Source organism: Crotalus tigris, unplaced genomic scaffold (genome assembly GCF_016545835.1).
Source record: "Crotalus tigris isolate CLP2741 ecotype Arizona unplaced genomic scaffold, ASM1654583v1 scf7180000018777.2418813, whole genome shotgun sequence".
NCBI classification, from domain to species: domain Eukaryota; kingdom Metazoa; phylum Chordata; class Lepidosauria; order Squamata; family Viperidae; genus Crotalus; species Crotalus tigris.
The window spans coordinates 1905073-1931003 of NW_024097195.1; the positions used below are offsets into that span (position 1 = coordinate 1905073).

General features: G+C 32.4%; 1 protein-coding gene across 1 annotated transcript in view; it reads right to left on the bottom strand.

Moving 5' to 3' along the window:
* Positions 1-25931, bottom strand: part of CSTF3 (cleavage stimulation factor subunit 3) — a 59309-nt gene that overhangs the window by 22056 nt on the left and 11322 nt on the right. Inside the window, exon 3 of the mRNA XM_039355933.1 lies at positions 25833-25928. Within this exon, the coding sequence (XP_039211867.1) occupies positions 25833-25928 (96 nt within the window). The remainder of the gene's footprint in view (positions 1-25832; positions 25929-25931) is intronic.

Here is a 25931-nt window from a genome sequence, read left to right on the forward strand (position 1 = left end):
ACAGGTATCAAAAAAAAAAAGCTGCTGAATTACAGAATTAATCTAACACACAAATGAAATAAATACTCAGAAACGTCTCTGCCAAAAACTATTCAAAAGGCTTAAATATTTTTTGGGAATACTTCAGTAATTTGTTTCAATGTATTGATCAAATATAGCTGAGAACTCTCCATACAGTATTTGATATCAAAGTTTTGTTTTAAAATTAAGATTAAAAGCAGAGGCCATGGTGGGGGGAGGGGTGTTTCAATTAAAAATAAAAGTAACAGGGCTTTGGAAATCACTGTGGAATTTAATAGTAGGATGCCCTATTAATGATACATCTTGGAGTTCCGCAATATTAGTTCTAATATGAACAAAGTAGTGAAGAAATTAATGCAAACACTTCAGCTGGTTGCATTATTGCAAAGAAATGTGAAAACCTATGAACTGGTGTATTTTTTTTTTAATTCTAGGCAGCACTGTAATCATTAAAGACTAAATCATGAGGGGGAAACTTAAAAGTAGCATCACTTCCAGTATCTTTAAACTATATTGGGCTTTGCAGAAGTGAATATTAAATGTCTAAAAGACAAGTGAAACAGCAGAAGCTAATGAAATGGAAAGGCATCTCTGTGAAGGGATGGAATAACCTTAATGATGCTGCCACTGAGGAAGGTTCAGCGTATAGGAAGGCAAGGCAGACTGCTGATTCTTTCGGCCAAGCGCTGCCTGCAATCACTCTATAGCAGTGTTTCCCAAACTTGACAATTTTAAGGCATGAGGACTTCAACTCCCAGAATTCCATAGCCTTAAAATTGTCAAGTTTGGGAAACACTGCTCTATAGGATTGCAGAGAGGGCTTTCTTAGCACTGCAGGGAATGTGCAGGAATATCTGGGACCTTCTGCATGCAAACCACATGTTCTACGGCTGAGGCTTCAGTGACAATTAAACACTAGGGTAAATAATTACCTGCTATAGCATTTAAAGCAGCAGGATATTCCACATCATCTGCAGGCATTTAAAAATAAAACATGTTTAAACTTAAATGTTTATGAAGCTGAATATGGACCAGGGTGAATAGGTTCTTTCACTCATCAATGTAAAGAAATAAAAATACTATTTCTATGCAATTCCTCTGCAAACACTGCCTGCTTATTTATGCTCTAAATCAGGCATGTCCAACCCACCGGCTGCATGCAGCTCTGGACAGCTAATAATGCTGCACAAGGTTGTAAACGTTTAACATTATTATGTGATTTATATGAAGATTAACAATATTATATATTTTTATATGCAGCTCAGGACAGTTCTTCACTCAACGCAGGCCAGGCAAGCCAAAAAGCTTGGACTCCCATGCTCTAAACAATTATTCTGAGAAGCATTTTCTCAATTGGTTACCCTCATGATATGTTGGAAAGCCACACTGCTTTTGGGAGATTATGGGAACTGTAATCCAATAGATCTTTAGGCACCTAATTAAAAATGGTCTGAATTTTTACATGTAAAAAGATGATGTATGGATAGAACATCTCAAAGAACATTTTGTTTGCACTGACTGGCATGAATGCCAATTGTGTAAAAGTATATCAATATTCTTTCAAGGGAAAAACTCTGTAGTATATTTTCTTTTTATCATACTATTGTTTTGTAATCTGTAAGTTTTTACTAATTGAAGAATGCACAATACCCTTAAACAGACATCCACAATTATGATTCTCTGTAGTTTTTAATTCATTGTGTAAGCATAATGTCTTGATATCAGAAATTTCTTTTCATAATGTTAGCTGTCATTTTTTTTCTTCTTGATTTTTTAGTTTGTAGTCTAAAATCTGTAAATTATGTACATTAGCAATATTTTAAATGAAATTAAATGTATTATTTTTATTTCTTATATTACTAGTACTTGTACTACCTCTTTTATTGTTATTAGTTTAAAAATCAATAAAAGTAACATACACACAGTTCTTTTTAAATTCAAAATAATGGCTTGGTATATAAATTGAAACCAATAGTGCAGTGGTGGCGAACCTGTGGCACGGGTGCCAGAGGCGGCACTCAGAGCCCTCTCTGTAGGCACACACACTGTTGCCCCAGTCCTAGGCCTTCAGCTGGGTTTTATAAAACCTTTTCGCTTTATGCCTCCGCCACCGTGTGCAAAAAAAAAAAAAAAAAGTTCAATCAGTCAATTTCAACTTCTCATGGGAAAAAAAAGATCTTGCAAAGTTGGAATTGATTGATTGAACTGTTTAGTCCCACCCAGTCTGCCGTTATCACCGCAGCTACGCCTACCCAAGGGGCCACGCCCACCCAATGGGCCACACCCACCCGGCACTCAACGATGCATAACTGGGTTTTGGGATGCAGTTTGGGCACTCAGTCTCTAAAAGGTTCGCCATCACTGCAATAGTGTCTCAGTGGTATCTAGGGTAAAGAAACTGAATTCAGTTGGCACCTAAGAGCTTGGGTTTTCTGTATCTCTTTGCTACCATCTAATTCTCATCTCTATTTTTGCACCCCAGATTTGTAAAATAGTAATTAAAACACATAACGTGCCGTATGTCATCTAGAACAGCCTTCCCCAACCTTTGCAACTTGGCGGCCCAGCTGGGGGGGGGGGAGAACCGGGCCGTTTAAGCGGCAGGCCAGCATGAATACATATGCACATGCAGCTTGACTACATGTTGAGCTGAGTGCGTTTGCCAACTGCTTGTGCTAGTTGAGCTGCCTGTGGATGTGCACGCCAGCCCGCCTCTCACACAGTCCAGTTCTGAATAGGCCATGGCTTGGTGGTGGGCTGTGGGTGGGGACCCGATTTAGAATGTCAGTGAGTGTATTCAGAAATTGAAAATAAGGTTTGTTGGCATTCTTTTGAAGTATGGATTGTTTTCTATTTAGATTTTCCTATGATTTCAAACAAGTGCGTATTATGCCTGTGAATTAGCAATTGAGAAATTCTTACTCCCCCCCCAAAAAATCTATTCAATTCAGACAGTCAAAATTCATTGCTCCCTTAGTACAATAAAACGGGGATATTAAATTATAATTTTGTTTTTTAAAAACTATAACTATAGTTTTCTAGAGTAGTGAAATGGGAAATTAAGATTAAAAGCTTCCTAATTTTTGAACCTTTGACAGCATTGGGTGTGTTTCCTTGAATACTTGAGTTTAAAAATAAAAGTTCAAGATTGTTTCAAAATAAACAGTAAAGAATAATTAAAACTTTGATATCTAGAATGTTACAAACACATTAAACCATTTAACCATATTTCAAATAAGATTTTTTAATTAATTGAAAAGAATTCTTCCCATGGGAAAATGGCTTGATTTGAAACATAGTAAGATAAAATTTTAAAACTGGACATCAGAGGGAACTAAAGATTACAATTAAAAGAACCCTTTTACTTAATTTACAATTACAGAATGAAGCAACATATTTTAACATTGAATATATTGAAGGATATCTTTGAACAATGTATGCAGAAGCTAATTCTAAAATGGTCTGCCTTTATAGAGTGTGTGTCAAAAGCAAGAATTGTCTGTGTGTCTAAAAGATGTTATAAGAGGAATAAGCATGAGGAACAAGAAAGTGGGTTGAAAATGTATTTCTATTAGAATGATATGGAAAAAAGATGTTTCATTGGACATATCAAAGAAACCAGCTGATGTCTTATTTATTGAAAGGGATATACAAATAACAAACCAAGAGAGTGACCTGGATAATTTTCCTGTACTGGATTTACAAAATATGTTTTGTGAAACTTTAGAGAATTTTGTGACGTGACAAAGAAAAAAAATCAAATTCTAGGACATTACTAGAAGGAACTAAAGATCAAGATTCTTAGAAGAAAAAGGAAGGAATATAAAATTTGTTTTATTTCATCAAAGTTAAAATGAATATTATCTCTGGTAACCCTCAGTGGACTCTAGTGGAAAATAAAATTGAAATGATGATGCTTTATGGATTTGTTTAGAGATAAAACACAGATAAAAGACAGGCTATGGGGATATATTTGTTGTATTTTAAGAGAAGGTAATAAGTTACTAAAATTCTCTATTTTTATTGTGATGAGCATGGGAAATCACTTTTTTCTTTATATTTTTCTTTTCTATTTCCCTTTCCATTTTCCCTTTTTCTTTCTTTTTTGCACCTTTTACTCTTTCTATTCTTTTTTTCAGTTTATATTAATTTTTACTGGTGAAATTATAAACTTTGATAAAATTACTAGTAAAAATATAACGTTCTTTTGATTACAAGATTCTGCTTTATCATCTCTATTTTATTTTAATCCTGAAAAACAATGTTTATTTTTGTTAACAAGTGACTCATATTAAAATTATTCATATTTACTGAAGTAGAAGAGTAGTAAGATGTACATTTGTAATTAAGCCTGTTCCTTAATATCATGTATCCAGACAATAGCTAACTAAGAATAGTAACTGCAGGTTCATTCCCCATTATTAGCATCCCATTAACATTTCTATATGCTACTAGCCAAGTACTATTTCCTTTCTATCATTTGCTAAATTGGACTTAAGTCTGAACACTGGATATTCTGTTGTTTTTCCTACTATGTGCCAGGACAGCATGTAGTTTTCTACTCAAAGAGTTCATCTGAACACAGCAAAAAAATAAAAATAAAAATGGGGAAATAAACTTTGCAATCTTCCTGCCTGCAAAAAACCATCAAGAATCATGGATTTATGTCTGCGGAATGCTGCAACAAATCATAAAACTGAGCTTCCCAACATAAAGTCATATGACCACTGGGGGGGAGGAGGAGAAACAACCATATACAACAGTTGGGGCTGTTTTACAGCCTGTAAAGCACATGTTCCGAGGTCAGTGTACTTTGAGCAGTCATATAAGCAACCAGTCAAGCAAGGACTACATATACTGAACTTTTTCCCCCCAATTACAGTCAAAACTTATAAACCGTTAGACCTATTTTCATATGCCTTTGTTGGAACTTTATTACCCACATTTGGTGTATCAATGGAAAACTTTTTCATTCCAAATAACTGTATTGTTGTCATGATGCAAACAATGAGAAAACAGCCTCAGACTGTCTCTCAACAATCACTGAGCTGTTTCGTATTTTTGGGGGAAGATTCCCGGTCAGCATTTGTTATCAATACCTTAAATTGTTACAGAATAACTGAGTTAAGGAAAAGTAATAGGCATTTGTATAAATAGGTATTCAAGTAGGGTTTAAGATATTAGAACATAGTACATTTGGCACTACTCATTTTTACTGCAGTGCAATAGGAGAGTTTTTACATTCTTTCTCTGGAAATATTAAAAACAAATTTTAAAAGCTGGAATTTATCATGAATTAAAACTGAAAAACTATGTTTGCAGCCTTAATATTATTGGAATATCTGACTTATTCTAGGAAATGTGCTAATATATTGATAGATGCTTAATGCAGAAAATCTGGATCAAAATTGAATTTACTCAGAGTAATTGGAAAAATTTTTTTTATTAGTTTTATCTCCCCTTTATTATTTTTTATAATAATATTAATTTTTTATAAATAAAGCATAATACTCCTTTCTCCTCCTATTTTCCCACAATCCTGTGACGTGTATGACTGGCCCAAAGTCACCCAGATAGTTTTTCATGCCTATGACAGGGGTAAAAATCAGTCTCCAGGTTTCTAGGCCAGTACCTTAACTATTACATCAAACTAGAAATATTGAGTTTCCAGAACTATATGAATTATATAATTATAGAAGTTCAGAATTAGGTACATTTTTCATAAAGAGTGACTACAGGCACTCTCTGCTTAATGGCCATTTTGTGTCTATTTGAAATTATGATACCACTGAAAATACTTGACTTGACCAATCCTTGCATTTGTATCCTAGGTTATGTAATTATAATCCAGTTACTTGGCAACCAGTTCACAAGTTACAGTGTCCTGCAATGTTATATGCTTGCCACTTGCAACTTTTCCATCCAGTCTCTGACAAGCAAAAGTCAAGGGGGAAGCCAGTAGCATTAGGATCCCATCATGACTTAACCCACAACCACAGGTGATTTGCTTAATGACAGCAACAAAAAAGGTTGTAAAATCAGGTGCAGCCAAATGATGCCTCACTTAATGACCACACTGGCTAACGATGGATTTTTCCATCTCAGCTGTAGTCCTCAGTCAAGGACAACCTGTATAGTGAAACATACAAAATTATTCTTCCCTACAAGTTACTACTGATTTGTTGTGGCTATTACTTGCAACCAGGTCCAAAATCCAGGTAATAGATCAACACATTAAAAGTTGACTATTTTATTGCAACACCTAAGATACCTATAGCACAGGAATCTCCTCAGGCTGCTTGCCTTCCCTTGAGAACAGGTAAGATTCCATGGGAAGGGTGTGTGTGTGTCAGTCCTGGATTTCTTTTGGCTGTGCAACAATTCAAGACTAACTCCCTACTTGAGTCCTCCTCCCTGCCTAGCTGGAAAGCTGTGATCAGTTTGGAAAGATTATTAATGATTAGTTAATTGGCCCAACCCGTAGTTTCCCCATCATTCATTTACCCACCGTATCCCATGTCTCACTGCTTTTCCATTCCTCACATCTGTTCTAGTTTGTTATTTGAAACCCACCTGCTACTACCAGAGTTAAAAACCTTACACCTGAAATAATGTTTAACAAATTTAATTAAAAGATTCATATGTTATTAGGATTCAGTCTCTGGACACTCATGCAGTTAAATAAGATTACAAAGAAACAGGAGATGTATGAATAACTTCAGCTAACAGGCTGCTGGGCTAATGAAATAGAGTGTCTTAAGCCAATTATCACAGTTGCTGCTTCATTCACACCATTAACTAATTATAGGCATAAAGTAAGCTGAATTATAACTAAGAACGGTTTATTCTTAAATCACATTGAAGATTACAAAGTTCTACATGCTTTAAAGATCTTACTATAAGTATGGTTACTAAATGCTAATTGTTACTGCATCTGTACAATGAATTTAGCTGTTTAGAGTGATGAATAGACTAATAAAACTATGACAATTCTACAAAATTATTATAACCTCTTGTAATAGCAAATAAATCTATTTTAATATATGACAAAGACCTGAGAATGAGAGTGCTCTAATAGCAACACTAATCTAATGGTTGGCATTTTTATTCTTTTATCACGAATAAAATGGTTGTTCTTATACTTGACAGTACAAAATGAAGCCCTGAACCTTAATGGAAGTCAATTATGGGAGATTAATCCTTTCATTGACAAGGATGATACAATTATTATGTAGATAACTAACATTTATCTACCATATTCTGCATATAGATTCCTGACTACATCCTATTTCCCCATCTTATCATAATTTCTAATCACCTACCAATTGATCTAACATAGATGCTGATTACAAGACAATAAGTTTTGACAGATTTCCATGTATTTCTGACCTATAAGAAGAATCAAGCAAGTGGCAACTATTTGTTATTCCAGTGGTACACTCCCTATGAGGTCTATAACCTCTTCAGTATTTGATTTTGGAAAAAATTGCATACCAGACAAAACTTGGCTCTTCTGAAGTTGCTTATGTTTGGAAAGAACATGCTGCTTATATCTGAAAACAACTATGTTTAAACTAACTGAACTGAAATGCTGCTTTATCAAGTTCTTACAACGTAGAAGAATTTAAGCACTCATTATGAATAGGAACCTGAGAACCAGGTGCTGTTCCTGAATACTCAGATTGAATTACTAGCAAATTTACTAACAAGTTTTCTTCCTTACTCAGGACTAATTCCTATAATTTATAGTTCTTCAATTTTAGTCAGGGATCTTCAAACCTGGCATCTTTAAGACTTGTGGACTTCAACTCCCAGAATTCCTCAGCCAACCAAAGCTGAGGAATTCTGGGAGTTGAAATCCACAAGTCTTAAAGTTGCCAAGTTTGAAGACCCCCTGATTTTAGTGATAGTCATAGCACAATGTAAGTCTCCTCTAATAGATTTATAACCTATTAGTGAGAACAAAATATCATTATCTACTTTCTGACTTAAAGGAAATAATCAGTAGCATATTACAAAGACTCTAATATCTAAACCAGATTTCTATTTGTGCAAATTTAAGATGTTTTGTTACAGCCTAGGTAATCTGGAGTGGTAGTAGTACTACTGTCCTGTTAACTATTTTTATCCTGATATAAAGTTGATTTCTAGAAACCAGAAAGATGCTAGGCAGTTATAATCATAAATACATGAAATATATTTTACTTCCATTCCTACAACAGAACTGGATTTTCAATATGGTGAGTAAAAATATGGGATTTGTAGCTACTGTATGTTGTATATTTGGGATGATTTTGAAAGAGGACTAGAAAAATATATGGAAAATACAGCTAGTAATCTAGGTGATTATATAGTATTACTATAAATAGCATGAGGCAAGTTGAACTAGCATTAAGCAAGGCAACTGGCTGTTCAAAGCTTCCACCTCGTATTCCTTTTTTCATATTACTAAAATGGTCCATATTATAGAAATAGAGTCCAGCTAGAATGTTGATATTATTTAGACCTAACTATTCACATGCTCAACTATGCTCTCCTGCACAAGTTATTTTTAATTTTTTTCCCTTTTATCTATTTAGAACATAATTCCCTATCTCTCAACTATAGCATAGTACTCTGGATTACTGTAAACACAGTATACATTACTCCTTCTGTTTTAATATAAGCATTGTTAGCTTTGGTTTCTGCATTTTTATGAGCTTTTCTCTTTAGTTATTGATTTTATAGCAGAATAGTTACAAAATATACTCATTGCTGCAGTTTGAGATTTTGGAAAGAAGGGGCAGAGCGAAGGTAGCTGTAACACTAATTTATCCTAGCGTTCTTCATTTTTGATGGATTTTATTAAGGCAGGCCATTTTAATATTCTTTGTCTCTTCTTTATTTTGCAGTGTTGAACATCACCCTTTTTCCAAGATACATTTTCAAATATAATCATCCACTTGCTATAAATTCTAACACAATACAATGAGATAGTATTTTACGAACTGTGAATTAATAGACTGTATATTGTATAGATGATCTATATAGTGTGTAAATTTAAAAGTAGAATTTAATTGATTCAAGCAATTAAAGACCTAAGTAACAATTATATTTTGAAAGACAGAAATGTTAACATGAACCATCTTCAGCAATAAGAATTAGGATAAATTGTTGAATATAGGAAATTTATCTCTGAAACTATCCAAAAGTGACAATCAGTATCCTTGACAATAGAACATTGTACATGAAAAGTTCATCATATTATTTTCAAACATTCTAACGTTGGCTATAAACAAAATTCAGAGGCGCATTTTAAAGATTTTTGTGTTCAAAAACATCCATTGGTTGAAATTTGTAGTAGTTACTAGACTCTGAAAGAAAAGTTGCTCAGCACTTGTTCATTTCTATAGTCAAATAATGACCAATTCCTGCAGTAGGAGGTATCCTGAACATTTTGTCAACATTTATTCCAAGCCACTAATAGAAAATGATTGTTCCATCTGTTTAGACTCGCTAAAGAAATATAAAGTATTCTTGATGTGCTCTGTTCATGTATCTCAATTATGGTGTCTACCTTGAACAATATTCTAAAGCAGGGTGTCAAACTTAATCGCGTCATGTGATGTATCGTGACATGTTGCGATGTTGCCTTTGCAGAGCTGAGGTGGGCATGGCCTGCATGTGACACATCCTTCCTGCAGGCTGCCAGTTTGACATCCCTGCTCTAATGGTTAACTGGACTTAGTTAGGAAGAATGAAAATAACTGAAGCTTCTTGAGAGTTATGTAGTATTAGGTAGTAATTAGGAAGGTATTAGGTTCATATATAAACACTGTGTCCTGCCACTACAAGGTTCCATTAAAGTCATATTTTAGAGACTTCCTTTTACAACATAACTATCACTATGCATTTTCCAATTTCTACTGTTCTACAATCTACATTTTTACAATGTGTGAAATTAGTGATCACCTGCCTAATGTTGCTATCCATTGGTGATGTATGGTAATGGCAACTCAATAGTCTGCAGCACATTTGACAGGAGAAATGAGAAAATGCTCTCTCGTGATTCTTGGTGAACCTGCCCAGCTCTGTAGGCTCTCTTTGAAATTTGCAGTAGAAAATAATCTGAAATGGAGAAGGTGGTTTTTCTCCTTCCAATGACCCTGTGAAAGGGAATTAAATATTACGTATTATCTCTACTGTTATATGAACTTCTTACCTGTCTTGCTCATACAATAGATATGAAAAATTATTTTAAAAAGTTATGGTGACCAACTAGTATTCTATAATAGTTTTTTACTCAAGAATTATGACTAATGAACAGAAGAAGGGGATAGAACAGTAAATGATTCCAATAATTAATTTATTTTTATCTACAATACAGAGTAGGAAGGGATTATTTAGGCCAAGACCAACTTTCTGTTTAGTGCAAACATCTAAATTAAAGCTAATGTTTTTGTTTTCATACTGACAGAATGTCCCCTCTGGAGGGAAGCTTACCACCTCCCTAGTTAATTAGCTCTACTGCTGAATCACTCCCAGTTAGAAATTCTACTGAAAACAACCTGCCAATTCCTCTTCTATAAATGCAGAAAAGGCACATAATCTTCTACAAAGAGTTAATGTAGCAAAAGAAAAAGCAATTATGAACCTAATTGATAGTAGGTGATTATTTAAAAAGAATTTAGAGGAACTATAATCAGAACAGTGTAATCTTGGCCTAAACAAAGGCCTAAAGAAATATTCACAATGGATATGGATGGTAAACAGAGAGAATCCCTTATTAAATTGCACAATGCTAAATGTGTATAGCAGATGAAAAAGGTTAATGAAAATACTATACCTGAAATCAATGTAATATGCAAATAGTTTTACTATCATTCATCAACACTTATCACACATTGCAAGTCATGCCTTTGCATAAGCTAAATTGCTATCAAAGTTGAAATGGGAAGAACTATCCCTATTTGTCAAATGATTGAAATGTGAAGAATCAACTCTCATTTCACAATTTTTTGTAAATACTTTAGTATTTCCCACGTCTAAATTAGAGTGCCATCAAAGCACAAATACTGCTCAAAATAAATTTTGAGAAACACTAAAAGATGGAAAAGAGAATTATGTTTACTATCAACATTTTAAAATCAAATCATTATTTACAGCATGGAAGTTTGGTTAATTCTATATAGAATTAAATAGAATTATGTATATCCTACATAAGCAGAAGCTTATATTCACATTATTCTTTTTAGTTTGTAAAATAGAACTCATACTCAAATGTTTCCATCAAAGCATCTCACATTGATAAAAAAATGTGCCCATAATTTAAAAAATATTAGGAGACAGAACTGAAAGTTTTAGATTTATCACACAAACATTTAAATGTGATTTGATAATATGCTGCAGTTCATGGAATGCAAGCTCAATGTATATGAATCAAACGAAATCATGTATAGTAATAAGAAAATCAACTGCCCACATCTCTAGCAATAACTTAAATGAAGATGTATAAAATAATATGAAAAAAGGAATTAACCTAGACCTTTGACTGAATAATGACAGAAGAGGCAGCAAAGGAGAGAAAAAGAGGTAGTAACTTGAAGTAAAATAAGACAAAATGTTTATTGTGATTCTGTGTATCTGTTATGCGTGGCCTATTTACTCTTGAATACAAGATATAGTTTTATGGAATTTATAAATGAAGTGTTTTAACAGCATTTTCTTTAATGTTTTAGTGTGTACTTATGCTTGATGATGAACCATGTTTTGGGGATTTTAAACTGACTACCATGGATTTATGAATTTTAAGGCTCTGGCTATTAAAAATCAATGTCCAAGAGGATGTCTCACATTCAAATTAAATACTTTATTTAAAATCTTTAGTTATAGAACAGCATGTTATTTATACTACATATCAGGCTAAGTCTGACTTACAGTAAAAAGTGTTTCTCATTAAACTGAGAAACATTTTTTCATAGCAGTTACATTTCTATTTTAAAATGCATTTTACAATTATGATTGCATATATGCATAGTGGTATGGAGAAATCTATTTTGAATATTATAAATGGATAAAATAGAACTGATTGGAGCAAAGCTAGACTTGTTAAATAAAAGAGTATGAACAGTGCAGGGAAGCCTTGTAATTGTTTACATTTTAATACTAACAATACAAATATACTAAAAGGCATAAAGGACATAATATATTTCAGTATAGTTCATTAAGTACTGAATCAAAATCAGGGAATGTTGCAGGAAAATAACATGTGCAATCTATAGCACTATTTTTAAAAGTGCTCCCACCTCCCCTTTTTTAATGGGACTTTGTTTCCCCAAATAATTACATACCCAGTAACAAGCCACTTACATTTCACTAAGCGGTTTAGGCTACATAAGGGCCAGAGAACTGTTTTCATATATAATTCCCACTAGTTGCTCATGTTATCTTGACATGAAAATAGCCAAGAGTATATTAAATTAGTGTGACTCTTAATCCATACTTAATCCATAAATATGGTCCTCTAGCTCATGGGTGTCAAACTCGCAACGTCACATGATGTGATGTATCGTGACTTTTTTCCCATTGCTGGCAATGGGGTGGGCAGTTTTGGTGTGATGCATCCAGCCTGTGGGCCAGCAGTTTGACACTCCTGCTCTAGATAGACTGTAATTCAGCAACATTTGAAGTGTCCATTTTCTTTACTCCAATCCTAAACTGTCACAGTATAAAATAATTAAATCTAATCTTAGTCTTATTCTAAACTGAGGACACTGTAAATTTACCAGAGTATTCCTCTTCTTAAAATAATTTGTATTACTTTTCAAAATTAATTTCAACCTAATTACATTTATGTGCTATTTTGAGGAATAGTTTTTTTGTTTCCTTTAGCCATCATGGATGTATTATTTTCACAGAATAATGAATGTAATTCATATTCAATTTATATATGAATGAAAAATCAATTGTTTTTTTCTTACATGATTAGAGTAGAAGCTCATTTTTAAAAACATTTTCTCTCTCACACACTATCATCCTCTGCAATACTTCGTAAGTATTATTTGCTCAGGAAAGCAATATATTCTGCATGGAATTGCAGAAACATAATGAAGTAAAATAAAAACTTGTACTTCTTGAACAGCAGCTTGTATGATGCATGGCATTTTCAACTGTGATTTTCAAATCAGTCCTTAATTTGAAATGGAGACTTGGTTTTCAGAAAACAATAAGACTTACAACGTATGTTGTAACCACAGATGTTGAAGATACAGTAATGTACCTATCTCCCAAAAGTACGGAAAAGCCCCATTGCTATGGTAGTTATACAGAAGGTATTGGCTTAAAAAATATGTTTGGAAATGTTTAATAGACAAAAAGATAAGCTGCAATTTAATATAGGAAATGAACCAAACGATATTTGGACGGATTAAAAAATTCAAAGATAAAGTCACAGAGAATGAAAGAATTTATGTTCCACAGATTTTCACAAAACTAATTCTGAATATTAAAATAACTGAAGAAAATTAAGATTGAACTTTCATAAAAAATGCACAAAATTGTTACATTTACAATATATACTATCTACATATTCATGTGAAACTCAAATATTGTGCATTGCAGACTATGAGATTGAAATATTATCACTTTCACACATACCATTGGATACAAGATAAATTTTATTACAAACAGAAATGAAAATAAAACTAAACAATCTTTGAACAGAATAATTTTATACTGTATTTGGAATAGCCAAATAACAATAGACAAAATCCGATGGCAAGGAAATTGTCTGAAACCTCAAAAGACCATTTCTGGAAAAAAAAGTCAAGTCTGTAAGTTGGCTTTAGCTCACTTGGGTATGAATCTGTATTATCCCTAGACTCTATTTCTTCCTTATCAGCATGGCATTATTTACCCTTTTAAATGTGAAGTGTGTTGGTTACTATACATGGAGATGAGATAAAGGGGTTACAGTACATAGTATCTTCTTCCCTTATATAAGATCCTGGGGGAACATTTCTTTTCCAAGTGAAAGGCTAAGGCCTATTACTTCATACTGTCTTCCCATCATCCCCAAATTCAGTACTATTATCAGCTCTAATCATATAGACAAACTTTCAAGACATTTATATAAATATGAATAAATATCCTAAGGCTAGAATTTGTACAAAAACTTATGTCAAAGCAAAGGTAGTAAAATAACAATAAAATTACATCATGGATGTGCATGCTTATACTTTGAGGGTAATCTGAACCAGTCCATTTGATTTTCAGAAAATATATAAAACATTACAAGCTCATGAGATGAAATCTTGCTATACATCATCATACCTATATACTGAAAAAGAGTAATCTTATTTATTAGTGTAATATAAAACAGACGTGGTGTATAAAATATTCTTTACATGTTGGGACTTGATGTTTTAAGTTTATATGATTTCATGTATGTCATCTTTGTTCATGTTTCTATTTAGTAATTAAATGCCTTAATAAGATATACTGTTATATCTACAATGTAGAAATAATATGGGATGGTTAAAACTTTGCCACATTATTCCATATAAAACTAATACAGGTTTCAGAAGTCAAAACAAATATCCAATTCTATTTGGTTCCTGTCTTTATGAAATAATTAATCAAGAAAAGGTCAATTATATTAACTGCTTCAAAAACACAACTATAGTTAATAGATAATTATACAACTAGATAAGAACAAGATAAATTCCTTACACATAGGATATTAGTTGTAGTTGAGACCAGAGAGAAAGTTAAGGATATAAAAGAGGCAAACACTTGGCAGATGGTGCAAGTTTAAAATTGAGAAAGAGCATATAAAAGAATGTTGGGTAAAAAAGAATACAGTCACAACTTTCAAGGAACATGAGGGGAAAGTAGCATCAAGGAAAATCACGCCCTTAGATTCAACTCCGTTTCACTGGATTCTACAGGAATGTTGCAGAAAGGAACTAAGAACCATTTTTTCCCAGTAATTATCACCCTGAATTCTAGTTAGAAATACTTTTATTTGGGCTTGCGTGTGTAGTATATAAGACAAGTTGTTTTGCTCTGTCTTCATTCTAACATTCTGCTTCAAGTTAAAAGTCTAAGAAACGAAGAATATATGCAGAAAACCAATATATTGTTTTGACTTCTCCTGAAAACTATATAAAATAAAAACTTGAGTAGGCAGAAGAATATGAATAGCAAATGTTTAGGCATAATTTATAAAGAATTTGCAAGATTCTACTCACACATTTCAAGAAAGTATTCCTAATTATAGCCATATTTGAATCATACATCATAAAAGACTAGTACTTTATAACATTTCAATGTTATATTGAAGCAATCAACCTGTCAAGTAAATTCACTGTGTTGTAAAGATAGATGTGAAATTTCATCTGTTCCTTTCTGGAGAGAACCATATGATCAGAAATGTAACATGGCATTTAAGTGTAAGAATGGAGACTAGATTGATAACAATTTATATTAAAAGTACTAAATGGAAAAAAATCAGGCTGAAGGTGTTGGTCATTTGTCTTGAATAATACATTCAGTTGCAGATGTATGGAAAACCCAAATATCAGGAAAATATTGTCCAATATCTTGTTCTTCCCTAGAAAACTACCTGAGGTACACAATATAATAAATACATAGCTTAAGTGAAATGTTCTGATATTCCAAGACCTTTTTTAGATGTACAGGTGAGAATACCAATGACCTTATTCCTTAACTAGGCAGATTTTACTCCATTGGACTAGATGTCTCATATTTGCAAAAGCTTTCCACCTTCAGTGAAAATATATTGCATAAGTGTAGTGTACTACAGATAATCCTCAATTTACAACCATTTGCTTAGTGACTGAAGTTACAACGGTACTGAAAAACTGACTTGTTTTTCACACGACCATTGCAGCATCCCCCTGGCCATGTGATCAAAATTCAGACACTTGACAACAGGTTCATATTTATAATGGTTGCAGTGTCCCAGTGTCATGTGATCAACATTTGCACCTTCTGACAAGCAAAATCAATAGGAAGCCAGAGTCACCATGTTACTAGCTGTGGCAAGAAAGTTATATGGGGCAAAACTCACTTAACTGTCTCACTTAACAACAGAAATTTTGGGTCAATTGTGGTCATAAGTCAAGGACTATCTTTATGGCCCTGCATAAATTTTTCTTCTGTTTCTTTGAAGCGATAAACTTTTTATGTTTTAAATATATTTATTTGTCCCAGTATCAAAAATAGCAGAGCTGTGGCCCTTCCTTCAATTACTACCTGTGGAATACTAAAATATGAATTGTGGGAGTTTTCCAAAAAAAGCTTAGCTAACAGATGGTGGAATATACATTAACGAATGGAAGATATTTGTGAAAGTATAGTATTTTATATTACTGAGTCCTATTTCATGCTGAGATGATTAAATTATCATAAAGTAATTTAGGTACAGTAGATAAAAAATAATTACTCTTTTTAATGTCTTTATTCTTTGTGGGGAAAAAAATCAATCACATTCATAATACTAGGTATAATAAATACAATTAAATAAGGCATATTTGAGCATCCATAATTTCTGTAACACTAAAGCAAATTGTCCAGAGATGAAATTTTGGGGATAAAATAAGTATCTTGCCAAAAGTGGCACAGGAAAGTAAGCAAAAAAGGTTGCCTGACCATAAAACTGAAGTTTACACAAACAGAACACATTATTAATCGTATATAATGTTTGGATCTAAATACTGAACATAAAGTGCAATAACTTTCTTGCCAAATCAGAATGATTTTGATCAGCATTTTGTTTCCATTGATGGGTAACCAGATGATACAAAATTTATACAGCTCCCGTTGAGCCTTTCAGCGTATCATATAGTTATAGGTAATTAGGTTTATTGTAAGAAAGCTGCAATATATACTGAGAATTACAATATATTGAAAGCAGGGGACAAAATTAAGTCTTAAGTGGAGACATCTGCATTACCTAAATAAGGGCAGCTATTTGCTGCTATGCAGAAGCTAAACATGTTAACAAAAAAACTGTTATGAAGGAAATAATTTTTCTATGCCTTGGCCATTTTGTATTTTTGACCATGACTCAACATTCCTTTTCAATTTGCACCATTAAAACTTCAAGTATCCAACTCATCAGTTTACATTTAATTCAATATAAATTTTCTTCCAACGCTGATTTCCAAATACATCAATGTTATTATTACTCTACAATAATTCTTTTTCTTTAGCCCTTATTATTTATTCATTCATTCATTATTCTACAATATGACCAGATTTTATCTGAACAGGTAAAATCTAGAGCATGACTATTTCACAAAACTTAATCTTTTCTTTGTAATAAAATACATGGAAAGTGAGAGAAAAAATCTTCTGACATTCTGTAATTTAAGCATTAATAAAGGAAGACAATTTTTAGAAAGGACTTGATCATTGCTTTATTTTATGTTAATTTCATGCACTAGTGAACGAATACATATAAAAGGCAATTTTTAAAATATCTCCATATTCAAAAAGTTGAAGCTTTCCTATCTTTGTAAGGATTTACATTTCAGTAATTAAATCTGTTAGTTATCATATTAAAAAATATTGTTGGCAATTCCTCTACCGATTTTTAAAAGTAAAACTACTGAAACCAAAAGTACAAACTGATTCTTTTTAAAAAGTAACACAATTCCATCACAGGTTTTGAAAAAATTCATTTAAAAAAAATGATTTGTATGATAATGAAATGCTATTACAGGATATTTTCTAGAATTACTAGAGCTATGCTTGAGCATTACAAAACTTTATAACAGCGCTAAATTTATCATTCTGATTCCTTAATCTGTCCATTTTTGTAATGGGTAAATGCTGAATTCAGAAAGCAAAGCTAACAATTGGCAACAATTTAAAAATCTGCAGTTGCTTAAAGCAGACTATTTACAGGAAAGGATACAAAAAATATTTTTAATTTATGTATTTGGCAAATTTACATGTAAATAATTTAGTCTGTGAAATGAAGGGTATATAGCAGTGATGGTGAACCTTTTAGAGAATGAGTGCCCAAATTGCAACCCAAAACCCACTTATGCATCGTAAGGTGCCGGGTGGGTGTGGCCCATTGGGTGGGTGTGGCTGCGGTGATAACGGCAGACTGGGTGGGACTAAAAAGTTCAATCAATCAATTCCAACTTTGTAAGATTCCCCCCCCCCCAGAAGTTGAAATTGACTGATTGAACCTTTTTTTTTTTTTTTTTGCACACGGCGGCGGAGGCTTAAAGCGAAAAAGTTTTATAAAACCCAGCTGAAGGCCTAGGACTGGGGCGATGGCACGTGTGCCCCCAGAGAGGGCTCTGAGTGCCGCCTCTGGCACCCTTGCTATAGGTTTGCCACCACTGGTATACAGTCCTGAGAATATAAAGCAAATAATTTGATATCCATCATCTATCACTGAACAACATGTGGCTCCAACATGCCTATTTTTTCAGAACTTTCTTACATAAAATTGTTTAGTCAATACCAGAAGTTCTGAAAATAAGGGTTTTTTTTGCAAACAATAAAGAAATATGTACACAATGGTACTATTATTTTTATGATGGGTTATATTACATTTAGCAACTAATACCTCTAATACCTACTTTAGGAATTTGAAATATATTTAGAAGTAAAGTAATAGTCTCCTTTTACAGATTAAGACTAAATCTTTGCAGACATTTAAATAAGAGTTGCTACAGAGGAGCCAACACAGTCCCAAAATAGTCAGGGTAATATGTGAAAATGAAGGGATCCAGATAATCTAACAGTTCTGTAATTCAGAATTCATTTTTTTCAAGCTCAGTGGTATGACTGATTTTTAGAAACAAATTTGTTAAATCATTGCCAATTAAAAAAAATTGATATATTAAAGGAAAATATTGTGATCACATTTTCATGATATAAAACTGAAACTGAAGTTTTAAAAAATATATGCAGTCATTTCTACTTCTATACTTTTAATTTTTATGAAGAAAATATTACCTCATAGATTACATTAAATAATCCTAAACCATACGACAAATTACTTTTATAATGCAGGTTTTAGAAGTAAAAAAACCTGCGTCTTCTGTGATAAAGCAAATAAGCCATTTAAAAACCTGGGCCAATTACAAACCAAATCAATTCTGATTTCTGATGCAAAACTACAACAGACAAAAAGTAATGTTTATTAACAAATAGGGAAAATACAGACAAGTGCAATTTTTAAAGATCATTTTTAAGAGAAGAAATACTTAAAAGATTTAAGAATAATTGCTTTGTACAGAGAATCCATACAATTGAAAAAGACAAATATGATTTACAGAGCACATGAATGTAAATTCATAGGACTTCTACCAGTGGGAAAATATTTTACAACGAAGTAATCTAAATCATGTATTTTTCACATTTTTTCTTAATATCTTCATATGAAAAGAAATTAAGGAAAAATAAGAAAAAATAAAAATAACTTCAAACTCCTAAATTTTAGGAGTAGTATGTACTATTTCTTCACTTGGCAAAATATCTGTCAATCTATGCTGATATTCAATTGAATCTAAATGTTGGTTATTGATATTCTCAAGTGTAAAAGATATTAAAATCTGATGTACTACTTTGAAATTGATAGGTAATCAGATTTAACTCTCTAGAGTGTAAGAATCATTTTCTTTAACATTAGTTTATATGTATGAAGGCATATTAAACAAATATGGAATGAAAAACTGAAATATTACTTCAACTTAAACATAATGGTATATGATAGTTCTTATGTTAGAGAATATCAAGATTTTAACTAAATATTCATCTAAACAATTCAATTCATTTTATTGTCATTACATACTTTTGATTCATTATTTGTGTGTGCATGAAACCAGTTTTCTATTTTGTGAATGAACCACAAAGTCTTTCATTTTCACAATTCTACAAAGATCAGAAGATACCATGTTCAGCTGTAAAAAATTAATGAAAATGTTATATGGTGTCAAACTTAATTTAGTAAGTACAAGGTAAATTTAGACTCATCCAATTTCTTCTTCACGGTCCGGGGGGGAGGGGGGAGAAAAGGAAAAAACTAAAATAATTACTGAAACTTGTTTGCAAAATAGAAATAATTTTATCTAATATCTTTAGCATTTCATCATAATCATTCATCTATCCATTTTCGAAAATTAAGCCAAACAAATAGCATTTGCAATTTAGTATATTATTGACCCTTAGGAAATACATCCCACAAATGAAAAAAATTATAATTGATAAAGGAGCGAAAACATTTAACCAAGCCTCACAACAACCCTGTGAGGTAGGTAAAAAATCTTCCAGAACAAATTTCCTGGATGAGAAACTTCAATTAAACTTACCACAAGTGAAACAACATATGACAAGAGAAAGGAAAAGAAAGTTCATCCATCCATGTGTCCCAGGGAGATACATGAAACAAACGCTCAGTATATTATTTTAAGCTGAAAGTATTGTGTTATGTATATAATGTATAAGCAGCACTTTTTAAAAGTTGATTTTAATTGCTACACTTAAAATAAAATTATGTAACTATGTTACTACTTGTTACTGTTTAATTTATCAAATTTCTTATTTTTATATATAAAAATAGTGCAACTAAAAATAAACTTAAACTGAAAATTATTTGTACATTCTTATAATTTTACAAAGTTAGATTTCCCTATTGTTGCTTTAATAAACAACTAAGTACAACTCCCCTCTACAATTTTAGTTTAAAACTTAAAAGTTTTAGATCAGAATATGTATAAATGCTTACTGTTAGTCTCTAAGGTTTATATAATTAGATCCTTTTACATGTACTTATAATTTTCAATCTTTTTTAGGTGGAATAAATTCTCCAATCTATTCCAAATACTAATCACATGGTCAACAGCTGAATGTATGAAGTTTGCATCAAAATAATAAACCAATGCAAAGAAATGGAGCAAAGCAATGTTGAAGATTTTGAAGCTTATCCAAGAATATCTGATTGCTTTATTTATTTGTGTTCACAGAAGTATGTCAAAGAAGAAAGAAAATGCCACTTTCTTCAATTTCCCTAAGCCAAGTAAGAGCCTATGATTCAACAAAGGTTTATTCAGGAACTCCAAATGTAGTCTGTCGCTTCTAATATAATCAGCATCTCCATCGACAAAAGGCACATTTATTTTAGAGAATATATGGATTATCAACCCAAAAATGCAAAATGGAATGCAATCTTTCCACACCTGAAACCAACCCCCCCATTTGTTCTTCTCTAGAGAGCAGGCAATGAAATGATTTAATTTAATTTACAAAAATATGACAATATGTGTTTATTCCCATTATAATCTGTAGTGCTTTATTCATTTCTATATACAAATGAAAATATATGTAAGTGATTCTGCCCATTGTCCTGGGAAGGGTCAACTGCTTCTGGGTATTTTCTCTACCTAGCATGAGTGAAAATTAGCTCACCAATGCAGTCTTCCTAGCCTGCACAGATGATTAAGAGGAAGATGAAAAAGAGATGAAGATAGATTTTGCGATGATATTAATTTATACCGTGAACAACTACAAATTAAAATGTAATGAGTCAAGAGAGTATTTTTAGACAGTCAAATATAAGAAATTTAAAAATATCAATCTCTATGGTTACAATACAAAATATTTTTGAAGAAAGACAGCATAAAGTAAAACTAAAGACAAAAGAAGTGATATTCTGAAAGAGATTTTAATCCCCTTTTATGGTTAACATTGTTTAGTAAGAACTAAGAAAATCTCCTTATCATAATAGATCTATCATCTATTTTATCACCACATGCCTATCATATAAACAAGACTCCCCCTAGTTTCATGCACAGCATTCATATGCAAAACATTTATGATTCAATCTTTGGATGGAAAAGCCAAGAGTTACTACCAGGTAATAAAGTACTGGACTGCGTAACTTGGTACAAACAGTTGCTTGTACAGTGCAGATTATTGTAGACCTGCTCAGAAATTTCTTATTTATAATTGGCACAGAGGGCTCATGATGTTCATGATATATCCCAATCAAAATGCAAGAAAAGGATTTTTCTCCTTTTCCCATCAGAAATACTTAACACAGTCATACTTCTGCACTTGACTGCTTCAAAACTTGTCAATTTAATTATTCGACTCATTTTGAAGCAGAAATCTTGTCCTGGCACTTATCTTTCTCCCAGTAGTCAACACGCAAGGAAGAACTTGCTGATGTCAGCTGCCTCGTGATTTGCTATTTCTTCCGGCCGAAATAGTGGCTCACATAGTTTTCTCAGTACCCATTGATTTTAGTATTCATCGCGTCTTCCAGAACAAATTACCAACAAGAACCGAGGTACCACTGTATAATAAATTTTTCCATCGGCTGTAATGATGACCCCCGTCATTATTATTTCAATATTGTTGCTTCTATTTGAATCGTATTCACCTGGGCAAAAATACTACTTTATTGTTCAAGCAAAATATAACGGTATTGTTTCTTATTCACATAAATCAGCTTTACTGATATTAGTAACTTACACATGCATTTCTTACTCACATTCCCAACAAGGCTATCTCTTAATACAAAGCTTTATCCAAAGTGCTCATGGGTTATTCTTGTTCATGTCCTCAAATCTCACTGAGTAATAACTTTGCTTAAAGTTAGGGGTGGAATTAAACTGTTAGGGATGGAGTCAAATGGCACAGCTCATAAATATAAGAGTTATCATTTCAGAACTTAACATCTGGAATATTTTAAGAATCTACAATTGAGAAATTCCCTGAAATGAGTTGTAGAGATACACTACAGAAGAGGATCCCCAGAACATTATCTCACTCATTTTCTTTCAGTGAAGCAAGTCTTTCTTTTTCAACATATCCACATGTTTGGCATTATAGGTATGGGTGAAAAAAGCAGAAACAAAACTGCCATAGCCCCATTCCTTCCTTGAAGAAATGCCAATGAACATTAGGGAGCTTATAATACACAATCTAGTTTTTATTAATTGTACAAATAAAAGAAAAATTACTAGGAATATGTTATTCAACATGAAGGAAATGAACCTTCCAAGTATATTCAATGATCACTGAATGCAATAAAGGTATAATAACTGTTAAGGAAGAACTGATGTTTATTTCCCTCCTCTGAAGATACTGTCCAGTGTAAAAAAAATGGTGAATGTATCACTTTTTCTCCTGTCATTCACAGAAGTTCTGCTCCAACTGACAACATCGGTGTTTTTATGTGGAAAGGTATACTAATTATTAAGGACTGGTGTGCAAAAATATTTCACACAGATCAGGGCGGCAGAAGGTTAAAAGTAGAACTGTTACAAGAACTGGTTTACAATTGGAATTCAGGTCTGATTTGCAAAATTACTCCTCCTTAAATATCACTTCAAAATATTCTTTCTTGCAATCTGCTGCATTGGTATTTTTCCCATTTTTAAGAATCCTGCTAACTCAAAGCTGTTTTCAAATAATTTAAAACATTAAAAGCAACAGAAGTTTCAATGTGCCGATTGTGTCAAATGAGGCTTTAAGCTGCTATGTGTAAAATTCAAAAAATCTGCAGCAAAGAAAAAAACACTTCTGCTATGCTTAGGAAAATCAAATATTTCTGCAGTCAGTGAGGTACTTGGTGACATACAATTATAAAGACCAAGATTATGATATAACTAAAGACTTTACAGTTTTTATTAATCCTATTTCCAATTGTAAAAAGAAATACATATCCTCTCATTTCAAATGTGCAGGACTATAGCTCTCAAATTTCTAGCCAGCCTAGACAACTTTTAGTTGCTCAGGAATTACAGCAGTTTCAATTTCACAAATCTGGCAAGCCTCAAATTAGGCAAGGAAGATATAAAATATAAACTCAATTACTGATTGGTAATTTGTCCTATGTGTATCCTAACTGACTGAGAACCTGAGATGTACAGAGATGTCTGTGTACAAAGAATTTGCTTATAAAGCATGGAAATAAGAGGGGAAAAAACCCTAACTTCCCCTTCATATGTTGTAAGTGCTGCTTTGTAATGACTTGGAGGATATTTTGTCCATCACAGAAGACGATCAGGAGAGCTGGCAGTAAATATGATGACCATGACAGACAGTATTTTGGATTTTGCTCAAATGCCATATTAGGATGAAGGCAGATTACTAAAAGGTTCTATTTTTACTACAACCTACTCATCTTTTATAACTGTTCTGTAATTAAAGTTACCAATATCTGATCAAGTTCTTTTAACAAAATTTGACTTTCATTAAAAGCAAGTCAACCTTTTCTTAGCATACAGGAAAAAAAATGCTCAGGCAAAAACTTTTATCTTAATTTCTATTATCAAGTTAAGTTCAAGACACTGGAGCTATCAGAATAAGCTTTCTTATTAAATAAAACTCCTCAGAATGTATTAGTGTTATTAATGGGTAAAACTTAAGAAAGGCATATAGTGTTGATTTAGTTTAGCTGCTTACTTTTACAGATGTCCCAATATTTCCACTAAGAAAAACAATACTAAGAAGGCAAATGGACTATTGTAATAAAGATTTAAATCTACTATATAATGCTCCATGAGACCCCCACCAAAAAAGTAAGCAGCTCTTTAAGTCTCCTAAAAACAAATAGAAGAACTAGTATGTTTCTTTTATCTAAACTTGTGATAACCATATATATTTATATGCACAAATAAAAAAAATATAGAATAGTATCCAACACTTTATCCTGGGTATGTAAGAAATTAATATTCATGAAACAAAAATGTTGGATACAATTATAGTCTCTAAATAGTCCTGGATAGACAGCTTATCATAAATAGAAAACTGTCCTAAAAAGAAATTTTAACATCAGTGCATGTTAATCACAAAGTATTGTCTTAATTGGAGTGACATATATGTTGCTGAGTGGGTGGATATATGTATCCCTATAAAGCACAACATGTAACGGAGTATTTCTATATTTGAATGTGCGTTATATACTTATTCCAACAATCTCAACCATAGCTTTTTACGTAATCTCTGAAAGGCATTTAACATAAATGTATATCCTGAAATACTCTACACTCTCATATTTTTTTCAAAAATATATTAACCTATTCATTTTATGCCATATATATGACACAATGCAGAAGATCTTCAACCCAGATTATATAGATTTATGTAATGTTATTCTACAGAAAAGCTATTATCTACAATTTTTAATCATTTTTATAAATGTAACCTTTGCACAGGAGTGAAAGACCTAAAAATCCAAATAAAGAATTAGAAAAAAATATTTTGCAGAAAGCTTAAGTCTTTCAAGTCTTTTAACAAAACAGGATAAAATGCTTGCCTGATCTGATCATGAAATATCTTGATGTATGTACTTACACACTTGATTCTGGATAAATTTGCTTGACACATTTCACTGTTTGTCAAATAAAAATTGCCTGCATCTCCACCCACCCAACCCAGATAAACACTTTTCAGCTACTGAAATCAGGTTCAGAAATACTATTAGAGCCCAAAAGGTCATACAACTATTTGTTAACTTACATGCACAAAAAGGAGCTCTAAATAAATGACACAGGAGGCAATAAATTGACACGACAAGTAAATAAAAGGCTAAAGCACTCCAATACCATTGAAACTGTTTTAATGTTGTTGCAAGTCCACAATGCAACAATCACCAGATCATATAGACCCAAATATTTGGATTCATTTTAATTACCCTTTTCTCCTATTTTACATAAATTATGAAATGTTCAACTCCTCTTTTACCTGAATTTGTGTATGCACCTAAGAAATCATTTTTCAACCCTACTTAAATTCTTATTATATGATTAAGAAAAAAATATGAAAATATTAACCTCAGCTTCAATGTACAGTTTCCAGAATCTGCCAGAACTTGGGAACTGGGCAACAAGGCGTTCATAGGTCTTCCGTGCTTTGTCTATAGGTTGATTCTA